This window comes from Manacus vitellinus, unplaced genomic scaffold (assembly GCF_001715985.3).
Source record: "Manacus vitellinus isolate BGI_N305 unplaced genomic scaffold, ASM171598v3 scaffold_19_pilon, whole genome shotgun sequence".
NCBI lineage: Eukaryota > Metazoa > Chordata > Aves > Passeriformes > Pipridae > Manacus > Manacus vitellinus.
In genome coordinates this window covers 12,239,690-12,250,769 of record NW_021939395.1, presented here as the reverse complement: position 1 = coordinate 12,250,769, position 11,080 = coordinate 12,239,690, and the positions used below count along the sequence as shown (strand labels likewise).

At 48.6% G+C, this 11,080-nt stretch overlaps 1 protein-coding gene across 2 annotated transcripts in view; it reads left to right on the top strand.

The window, feature by feature from the left end:
• Nucleotides 1–8,973: 8,973 nt before the first annotated feature.
• The window catches only part of FGF13 (fibroblast growth factor 13), a 248,636-nt gene continuing 246,529 nt past the window's right edge, over nucleotides 8,974–11,080 (top strand). Inside the window, exon 1 of one of the 2 annotated variants that reach the window (XM_018070718.1) lies at nucleotides 8,974–8,992. Coding sequence is in view for 1 of the 2 variants with exons in the window: in XM_018070714.2 (XP_017926203.1) it covers nucleotides 10,116–10,164 (49 nt within the window). In the remaining variant the exon portion in view is untranslated. Of the gene's footprint in view, nucleotides 8,993–9,980; nucleotides 10,165–11,080 lie in introns of those variants that run through there. The other variant, XM_018070714.2, reaches the window with a different exon arrangement.

Below are 11,080 nucleotides of genomic sequence, written 5' to 3'. Positions count from 1 at the left end.
GTATCATGCTTTGTCACCAACTCAGGTGTTCCCATATGCACTGTTGAGAGGGCCAACAGTGTCACAGCTTTGCATCCCTCAAGGACTGACCTGAGGCAATTCATTCCTGATCACACCTCTGTTGCTGGTGGTGGCTTTGCAAGAGGGACAATCTTTGCCACGGGCTGACACCACGGTGGTTTCTTCTACCATGCTTCCTGCAGGAGGGAGTTGAAGCAGAGCACGCCCCAGTCCTTCATCCTTCACATCAACACAAGAGGGGTGCACAGTGGTCAGAAGCATCGGGGTAAAGGCTGTGCAAACCCTTATAAACAGGAATGTGTGAAGCTCTTTCCCTTGGAGCAGCTCCCCTGCACTCTGGGGTTGACTTTCAAAGCAAAGCACTGGGTAGGCAGTAAGGTAAGGGTGGTAAGCACCTGTATTTAATAAAGTCATGTGTCCAGAATATCCTGATTGCTCTTTACAAACATCTAGTTTAATATTTTCCTTTTTTTTTCTCAAAAAGAACCCCAGCAGTGGTACCAATTGTATTAGTTGTACGAAATAAGCTCAGTAAGATTTCCCAGTCCCTTCTCATGGAATTCTATTTATTTCTTTGGTGGAGGTGGAGATGTTAGTTTTCCCATGCTGAGCCAATAACACCAAGCAGAGGAGTTATACTTTTTGGTTCGGTTGTTTTTCTCTCTTAAATAAATTCAGCTCTTTCTGTGAGTTCTTTCTGTAACCTCAGGTTTATGGTCATGGATTTTCTCTTTCAAAAAAATCCTGGACGTATTCTCCACCACTGGATAGAATTCCAAGTAGTATTGTTCTGACATTTTCTTAAGATGTTTGCTTTATTGGGCTGTAATGCTGTTTTTTGTTTCTTTCTTTTTAGAATACACCACCTGCTTCGTGTATAATTTAATCTCCTTCCGTTTTATGAAGCCAATAGATGGCCAACAAAAAGATGTCGTGGTTTCACTATGGCTTTTAAAAAAGCATTGTATGTGTAGTTGCATGTTTCAAGTGCTTTGCAAAACAAAAAAAGTCAAGTTGGTATGTCAGGATCTACAAACTCTTGAGACTAACTGTTGACATGACATATTCAGATTGTTCAGCATTTGGTTAGCAGCCTGTTCTGAGAAGCATAGATTTTATTGAACACACTGAGCAAACCACTCAAAAACCCCCACTTCTCTATTGTCATGTTTTCCTTCAGACACAGCCAAGGTCGCTTTTATAAGCTGTTGCCTGTAACTGCTGAAAGGAGAGACATATATGGGGCTTATGCATCCTAGTTAATGTTGTCTGCTATACACAATGTGGCTTAGTTTTCCCTCAAACTTGAAATTGCACAGCACAAGCCTGCTTAAAAACCACTCATGCTGTGAGAGTTTTCCTGGTCTTCCAATGTTTGATCAGACCCTGAACCCCTCCCCTTTGTGCTGGCTAATATTCTGGTTGAACGAGGCTTTTCTTCCAGGTGTTATGGAGGACGTGGATAGCTCCTCCACCTGAAAATGTGCTCGGTCAGTGGTGGCGGTGTTGTCAAGTCAAGGAGCCTAAAGAGAGGCGAGGGGCTGGCAGGGGGAACAGTCAGCTGGCGGGCGCGGGAGGCACTGGCAGGGAAGGTGATGCCGGGAGCTATTTAAATCGGCGGCAGATGTGTCGGTATGCCTGCGATGTTCCTCAAGACGGCTGGGGGAGCTTGAAGTTTATAAACGATTCTGACTCCTGCTAATTTTAGCCTTGGAGTGTTTACAAACAGAGCAGAATTTGTCTCCACTCCTGATCCAGAAGGATTTCAGCCCCATCCCTGCTGGCATGTTCCCTGGAGAAAAACAAAAAGGGATACAAAATAGCAATAGCTATTAAAAGATGCCGAGGGAGCATTCAGATTGGAAGCACAGAAAGCCAAATCTTGTGGCTATAACTAATGCATCTGCAGCTATCATGGTGTCACCAGAAAGTAGAGAGGATATACACCTGGGAATAATTTTGGAGGAGAGAAATGGGGAACAGGGAGCTGAGCTGAAAGCACAGTTTCTTAGTGGTGCTCCAAGGTGGTACCTAGCAATATCTCAGGAAAAGGCCAAAACAGAATGGCACAATAAGTAATAACCAAGTTGTAGTCACCAGTACCGAGCCCAAGTGCATTCCTGCCTCAACCAAAATGCCATGTGTTGGTGCACACTGGTTATTGAAAACTGCATTCCTGATCTGAACACACTGTTTAGCTACTGCTTTGAAATGACACAAGGGAAAATGTCAAAAAATTCAGTTGTATCAACACAGTTCGTATGGAGCTTTAGAAATAGATTTCTAAATACACACAAAAAAGTTTAAAATACTTTCGTTTTCAAAACTACAACTTTCAAGTACAGTTCTTTGAACAGGGAACATCTTGTAAAGTGTTTGTGGTTTTCTACAGTGGTTGAGCAGGCAGAATCCTCCTGGGCTGGTGAGGCAAGGACCTGCACTTGATACCAGTTTGAAGGAGAAAGGCTGTAGCTAAAAGCTCTGCCATGAACAAATCCAAATCCTCCAACGTACCTGAAGTCTGCTTTAAAAAAAAAAATCTCCCGGTCATGTGGCACTTGACTTTCAGAGCTTCTCCTCAAAGATCAAGCTACCTACTAGACCACTACCACAGCCAGCCCCCTGCGCTGTGGGAATTTTGTGGGTCAAGGGGACTCATGTGATTCTGTAAAAAACAAAAGGGGAAAGTATTTCTCATTTCTTTGCTTGTGCCCTCCCACAACACTGTGCCTGTCATTCAGATCAAAACTTGGTTGATACATGAGAAATACCAGCTGCCATCTGATTAAGACATGAGAGGTTTATGAGGTAGCTACGAGTTCAGCTCAGTTGGAAACGTACAGAAGCTGCTTGGTATGGGCATAGTGCCATGACCAGAGGAAAGAGGAGAAATAGTACAGAAGTGTTCAGTGTAATATAGGTGGGCTTCATCTTCTGATCCTGGGTGAGTGCTGAACCTGGATCATGCCTGAGTGAAGGAAATGGCAGAAAAATTCCATCAGATGCTGCTTAAAATTGCTGCAAGTTAAAGAGAACTGAGACAATGGGATGAACTGCATAGAGCTTTAAAGGGGAAGGCAATTCCATGGTGGAAAGCATCAGAAAATAGCAGAGAGGTAACAGGTTCACATCAGAGTAAGCAACTTATTTTGTGGCTATACAATTATAATGCTGCTTAGTGTGAAAGAGCATGTTCAAATTAGCAGAATATGGCTTGCCTTACACATTGTAGGCTTCTTGCAACACTTAGAACTTTCTTTTAAGATGATTTTCTTGAACTCATTTAATGTCTTTATGTTTTTCCTACAAGGATTCGCTCTGAACTTTAAGCATAACTGGTTTTTTAGATTTTTTTGAGTCCAAAAATAGGCCTGAAAAGCTAACCATTACATTCCCCTCTCTGTGTCTCAGGCTTGTAAAAATCAAACACTGATTAATTTTTACAATACTTAGGGAAAAAGTCAGACATGAAAATGTTATCCTATGACATCATTGCATATGCAAGCCTGCAAAAAGGTTAAAGCTCTGCTTGGCAAGTTTCCTTTCAAATATTACTGTATGTTCTTTTCCCTGCTGTTGCTCTATTAGCTGTCTGTGTCTCAAACTCGAGTGTAACTCTAGGGAAGGCTCAGATCAGTCACGAAATGCTCATTGCAGTCTTTTGCCTGTCTGTTACCAAATGGCCTAAGGTTTTTAATGTCAGCTAACCCATTGCACTGGGACTTCATGACCATATGAGTCTGCCTCTGGATTTCAGGACCACATTTAGTATCCTGCACATTCTGCTTCCCCAGCCTCTTCAAATACTGTTTTCTCTCAGATCCATAAAGGCTGGGTGAGATCAGCCACCACTGCCAGTCTGCAGCTTGGGGGAGTCAAACATCAAAGCTCCTGTTTCAGCTCGACTTCAAAACCTTTCCAGTTTTAAGATTTGACCAAGCAGCTAGAAGGAGTTGTAAGAGGAAAGCTGTAATGTGCAGGATGATGAGCTATGTGAAGGAGGGCACTTTCCTTTTACTTTACACAATAAAAAAGTAGCAAGTGATAGCGATTTGTGCTTCTCGTTATTATGTTCATGAGGGGTATGAGACCACCTTCACCTTTTGACTAGTGCTCTGAATAGCACAAGAACCACACACAGGTCTTTCATCTTTATGCTGTCACAAACTTTTCACCAGCCTTGGAGAAGCCCTGGGCAAAAATCTTTTGACCTCAAGACATCTGGTTTCAGTTAGGATACCAAATGCTTCCTTCATTTTCTTTCACGTCACCTTCTAAAGTTCTGCCTGCAGGTGCATAACAAAAGCTATCGAGTAGTAACTTTATTTAAGTTGATTATGGTCCCCACTGTCTCCCCTGGAGAAGGAACAAACTACCTGTCATTTTTGCAAGGACCTGGCTTTGTCTGCTTTGTGCCTGTGTGCACATTCATGCAAACAGGAGCAGGGCTGGATGAGGTGAAGGAAAAGGCTGCACCTTCATTGCATTCTCCCAGGGCAACATTGCCACGTCATATGCTTGGGAAACTATGTTCTTCGTGTTTCCAGTGTTACTCAGTTTTAGTGTACTGGTGATAAATGGTTATTGCATGTCTAGAGACTCTGGTGTCAGGATGATGCTGCTGGTGCAAAGGAGATGAGAATTCTTAAACAGTGAGGAGAGGGGCAACCTCAAAAAAAGGCAGGCTGACAAGCAGCCATCTATTAGAGGTAATCTGGGTAGGATTTTGAGACAGAAGACTTTTTTTGTATGTTTTTAAGATTTATTTTTTACTTCTCATTATCCTACTCTGATTTGATTGGTAAGACATTAAACTAATTGTTTTCCCCAAGTCGAGTCAGTTTTGCCTATGATGGTGATCGGTGAATGAACTCTTCCTGTTCTTATCCCAGTGTTATATTTTCTCTTCCTTGTCCTGCTGAGGAGAAGTGATGGAGCAGCTTTGGTGGACACCTGGCATCCAGCCAGGTTCAACGTGCCACACGATGTATGATCATTATCCCTTCCCAGTAGTGTCTTCTGAGGGTGTCTCTGTTATCAGACTGAATTACTTAGAGAAATTAAACTGCAATCTCCACACAATCCATTAGCTGGAACTCTATTTGCGTACAGCAGTTGGGTTTTGGCAATCAAAAGGAGGAAAATTGTGCACTGCAAGCTGTCTGCCCAAAAAAAGATCTTCTGTGTAGCGCTTAAGACTGCGTAGGAATAGGAATGGTAAAAATAAGATGGGGACCAAATTAAACATTTGTCAGAACAGGGATGTACCTGCTAGATGATAGGCTGTGTTTTGGCCCTGTGCTTAGTATTTATCTCATCTGTAAATATTTGTGGGTTTTGTTATAACACACAACTGTTAGTAAAGAAGTTTGCCCTGGCATTCCAATTGAAACAATGGCAGGCCAGGCAATAAGGAGATGTGCGATGGATCTATTTGGACTGATTTTATAGGCACCATTTCAAAACAGTGGCAACAAAACTAGATACATGCCCGCTTCATTTAGTTATTTTATCAAAATGGAATAGATACCTCTAGATGCCACTATGAATATTGAAATATAAATTGAAATGAGGAGTAAGTACTTGTATTAGTGAGACTTCATCATGTCTGGAATCTTAAATTTAAGGCCTAATCCCGCTCCACCTGAATGTAGGGGGAGTTTTACTTCAGATTTAACTGGGAACATACCAGGAACCATCATGACAATGGTAATTTAGACTTGCTGGACTGCTTTAAAGGCACAGTGTAAGATATCTGCTATATAAAAGAGTAGAACCTGGACCTTTTACAAACCCCTGCCTGCAGAAAAGAGAAAATTTCAACTTGAGCATCAGCCAAAGAACCAAGAAAAAAGTACACTGAACAGCAATGTCACTGCTGCATCTGCATGAGTTCCAGAATTCCTCAGGGGATATAAGTCTCTATAGATATTTTACGAGGATAGGAAAAGCATGTTCATGAATTGAGTGTGTGTTTTATAGACAGACCGTACAGCTATTGCACATTAAGCAGCAATAGTTGCGCTGTATAAAAGCACTTACAGTTTACAGTTTCATATTGCAAGTAATACTCGACGTAGCCAAGCCTGTGCCAAGTCAGAACCTTCTGGGAGATGTTCCTGGGGGAATAAATACCCTCAGCAGAGGCACAGCTCCGTGCTGCATGTCAGCTCTGCTGTGCCTGTTTCTAGAGAACCTCCGTGAGCTGTGAGTATTTGGAGAGCCCAAATATGATCTGCTGTGTGAGTCTCTCTGCTGCAAAAGCCTCATGTTTCACTTCACAGTTGGAGCTTGTGAGACCTTGCTGTGCCTGGGGCAATTACATTTGTCCCTCTGGGAAGGAGAGCTCATGAACCATAAAAGGGTACAGATGATGCTCCAACCACTTGTGCTGCCTGGCTTGTTGCCACTCAGTTTAGATGACTGCATCACAATCTTGGGAGGCACACAAAAGGTGTGTAATTAAGCAATTTACTATATTTGACTTTAAACTGTGCTCCCCCAAAGAGTCTTGAATTTAAAGCCTCCCAAGCCACATAGGTGGATAGGGAACACCTAAACAACATTTGCATAGGATGCATCAGATTTCTTTGTATTGAACATCACTAAATCTTCCTCTGGGTATCTGATTTATCTGGAGATGCAGAAGTTGCTTCTAATTCAGAAACTCACAGAATCCTGTCAGTGAGAGGTACAGGATCCATGTCAGGACCATGTATAGGTAAGTTTCTGTGTAAGCCTGGCTGTGGTATGTAGCTTGTTGTGTATCACTTCTGTCACCACTGCATCCAACTGCTTCTCAACTTCCAGTATCATAGCTGTGAAGCAACAAGGTGACAATTTTCCCTACTATAGCTGGGAATTGATATACCAAGATGCTAAGACTCAGATTCATGTTTAAATATTTGTGAGTTAGTTAAAGAAATTCTGTTGCAAAGCCAAACCTGAAATGATTTACCTAAAATCCAGAGATGCTCACTTCAAAGGAAAGAACTGATGAGGAAAACTGCAGACTTAAGTCAGTGCCCTGACCACAAATACCATTTCCACTAAAATACTTGAGCCATCAAGGTAGCTTTAAAATTAAACGCTGTGCAAACTGTACTTGGATTGCAATAAGCCTTCATGCAAATCCCCTTATATTTTGCATGCCTAACATCATGTTTTATTACTGTTTTAACTGACACTTCTAAGCTCTGAAAACTAGTAAAGGGAAAAACCAACTCACTTTAAAACAGCAGGCTAAGCTCTCTCTGCCCACCATTAGGTACCATTCTTCTGCAACCTGCTGAGCTGCTGCCTCCTTCCAACGTTTAGTTTGAGTGTATGGGCCTCATTTGGTCAGTGTAATAACTATTCCTGTAAAATTTAACAGGTCTCCTGGCAAAGGTGAGAATGGCTTACTTAATGCAAGTTCACTGTCAGCACTAAGCACAGCATTTATCAGTGGCCTCCGGTGCTGGAAAGACCTCAGACCAGAGGTGTGAATTGCCAGTGACTCTCAGCAAAGACACTGTGAATGCCTTGGAAAATTAGGGTCTAAGTTGTATTGGACAGCTGAAATGTCCTTGCTGGGGTTCACTGACTCCTTCTGCCAGCACTGGCTCAGCTGAACCGCAGAATCGCTCCTTCCCCACTCCACTTCCAGCTCTCTAGATTCAGTGATCTATGTTTGACCTGAGAGAAACACACAAAAACGAAGATCAAGTTTTTGATCCTCCTGGCATGTCTCTGAAGTGTTTAAAAAAGAAATCATAGAAAAGGCTGAAGTAAAACAGACTTAGAGAGCACCCTAAATCGACCATCATCTGAGGGCTTACTGAATCCTAGAATCATTTACTTTGGAAAAGACCACTGAGGTCACCAAGTCTAACTGTTAACCCAGCACTGCCATGTTCACTGCTAAATCATTTCCCTAAGTGCCACATTTATGTGGTTTTTAAACACCTCCAGGGATGGTGAATCCATCACTTCTCTGGGCATCGTGAATCTCTATAAAGCAAAGCTGACCCTGCCAGGACAATTCCTTGGTTCCAGAAACAGAGCAGAGGTCGATGATAGTACAGACAGATGCATGGAGGTCTGGAGGAGCTCTGCTTGAGGGCTTGGGGTTCAGTTTTGTGTATTTTTTATTAGAATGTCTTTAATAAGTGCAAGCATTAAGGTCTTCCTGGTGGCACCCGTGATCCTGGCTCTTCATTCGTAGCTAAAACAGTCCTCATTTTCCTCATCGCACCTGATCTCCAGCCACCTGTGTGCAGTGGGAATGAGACTTTATCCCACGCTGTGGCTCATCCTCCACTTAATCAGGGGATGTCCTGCCTCTTGGCAGTCCGGTGCCCTCACTCGGGGCAGAAGCAGGAGGCGGCCGGTCCCGCTGGTCGCCGTAAGCCGATCTGCCTCCAGCTGTCCCCAGCGCTGGGCTGGAGCAACGGAGGGTGAAGGGGCAGGAATTCGGCTCCGCTAAAAATAGAGGCCGCGCAGCCCCGGTGGCTGCTGCCTCTCCCGGAGACCCCCGGTGCGGGGGTTGCGCTTGTGTGCGCGCTGCCTGTCCCGCCGCGGGGGCAGGACGTGCAGAGGAGTGCCCAGAGGCCACGGGGAGGGCCGTGCCCTGAGCATATTGCCTTCCCCCGGGGGTGCCCAGCTCCACCTTGTTCCCTGTTGGTCTTGAGAAATCCACTGTGTCCCCCGCTCCAAACGGGCCATTTTGGAGAGGGGGGGAGGAAGAGATTGGAAGAGTCCGGCTGCCGCACCGACGGGGCACTTCACGGCTCGCCCTTCCCAGCATTTTATTTTGGGCGCTAACGAGTAGGGCCAGGCTCCAAGGGGCGCCAGCTGCATTGGTTTTCTCCTTCCCTCCCTCCCTCCCTCCCTGCGCAGCCTGCGCTCCCTCCCCTGACAGCAGCCCCGCTCGTAGGAAGTTTTGCCCCCGCCAAAGGGGGAGGGGGGGATACGCCGTTTTGTAGCACAGGTGAGGGGACATCTGGCTGCTCTTGGGGGTCCCCTCCTGCTCCCCGAGGGCGGATGGAGGGGAGGCAGGGAGGGGGGTGAGCGCCATCCCACGCCCCGGGGCAGAGCAGTAGAGGTGGGAGGGGGACGGCGTGGGCTCTGCGTGTCCCCGGTTAAAGGGAATGCAGTGCCCTCCTTTTCGCTCCATGTCCCCAGGCCGGCTCTTTGCACTCCCGCGACGACAGCAACAGGCTGCCGGGCTCGGGACCGGGCGGTGCCAGGGGCCACAGCCCCTTGGCCGGAGCCTCCCCTTGTGAGATAGGGGGGTGGGAGCGGCTCCGCAGATGGGGGGGCAGTGGTTAAGATGACCACCGTCCGGTAGCTAGAGGGCAGCGGGGCGTGTTTTGCCCCCTCCCTCCCCCGCCTTTTCCACCCCCCTTCCCCCCCGTAACTATTTGATGGGAAAGGGGAGCGCCGGAAGCCGCGGGATGGTCTGAGGGGGGCAGCGTCCAGCGCTCCTTGTTTGCCGCGAGCGTAAAACGCTGCCGCCTCTTCTGCAGTGCCCGGGGACCTCGCGTCCTCCTCTCCTCCGTCTCCCCATGCGCGCGGCTGCAGCTCTGGTGCTCCATCCCGTTATTATTAAGGGAGGATGCGAAAAGACAAAAACCAAACCCCGACACAGCCAAGCAAACAACCCTCCCCAACTCACAGTACCCCCTCCCCCCGGTCGGTGGACTTCCAGGACCGGCTGCGCTTCCCTGGCCCTGGGGAGGGGAAGGAGTGCCGGGGAGGCGGGGGAAGGAGGGGGCCGGGCCAGGCAGAACACAGGGAAAATCGCTTTGTCTCCGGCACGGCGAGCGGCGCAGGGGCTCGGTGCTGCGGCTGCCGGAGCCCCCACGCTCCGCTCCCGCTCCGCTCCCGCAGCACCGCGGCGGCGCCGCCGGGCTCCGAGGCACCGCGCCGGGGAGCGGGCAGCTCTCCGGCTCCTCATTTTTCCCGCCACCCCCCTTCTGTTGGTGTTATTTCTGCCTTTTCGGCGTAGAGGATCCCCCCCACGCACGCACGCTGCCCCCCGCCCGAGGTTTCTTTGGGTCCAGCCGGAATCCGCGACGCTCCCGGGGATTTTCCCACCCAAGCTGGGGTCTATGAGCGGGAAGGTGATCAAGCCCAAAGAAGAGAAAGATGCTTCCAAGGGTAAGGCAGGCGCAGCCGCCCCGATAAACCGGCGTGTTCCCCGGCCCGACCGCGGACGGCCGACCTTACCGGGCTGGGAGGGAGGCACCGCTCGCCGACAGCCCCGCAGCTCGGAGAGCCCGGGGCGGATCGGTGCCTGGCGTGGCGGGGCGTGGGGCCCGGCTCAATGCGGCGCCGCCGAAATAAGTGCCCCCCTTCCCCGCCGAGGGGGGTGCGGCTTCCCCCTGCCGCGGGCCGGGGGGTGCTCGGCGCTGCATCGGCCCCGGCTCCGGCCGAGGCGAGCGAGCGGGGAGACATCGCCCATGGAGACGCGGAGCCGGGCACCGCCGGGGCCGGGGGTGACCCCCCAGCTGGGCTGCGCTCGGGGGGGTTCCCCCACCCCCGGTTCGCCCCCGGGACCGCGGGCGCTGGGGCATTGCGGGGCGGGGTGCATGGCCTGGGGGCTGTGCTGCACGCAGGGTGTCCCTGTCGCGCTGCATGGCCCGCTCAGGGGCACGCACAGGTGGCGGTGCCCCCCTCTGCCGAGCCCCCATCCCCAGCGCGGGGCTGTAGGGGACGTGCGGGAAGGGGGTGGTGCGGGAGCGCTCCGTGTCCCTCCAGAGCGGTGTTCCTGTGTGTTCCTACATAAATCCGTGTGTCGTCTCAAACGTCCATCTGGGTGGCAGGCTGGGGCTGGTGAGGTACCCGGTGAAGGGTATGGGCCGGGCCTCCCCTAAAGAGGGAAAACCTGCTCCGTATTTACTAGTTTTATGAAACGTGATGGGCACTTCCCTGGCATTTACTTTTTTAGCAGCCTGAGAGGCCAAATCAAAACAATTCATCCTTTCTATTCTTTAGGAAAAAACTTTTTGGTTTCTTGATTTTGAAAAAGTTTGTTTAACACTTTTGAGGGTTTTTTTTTTTAATGTGGGGTTTT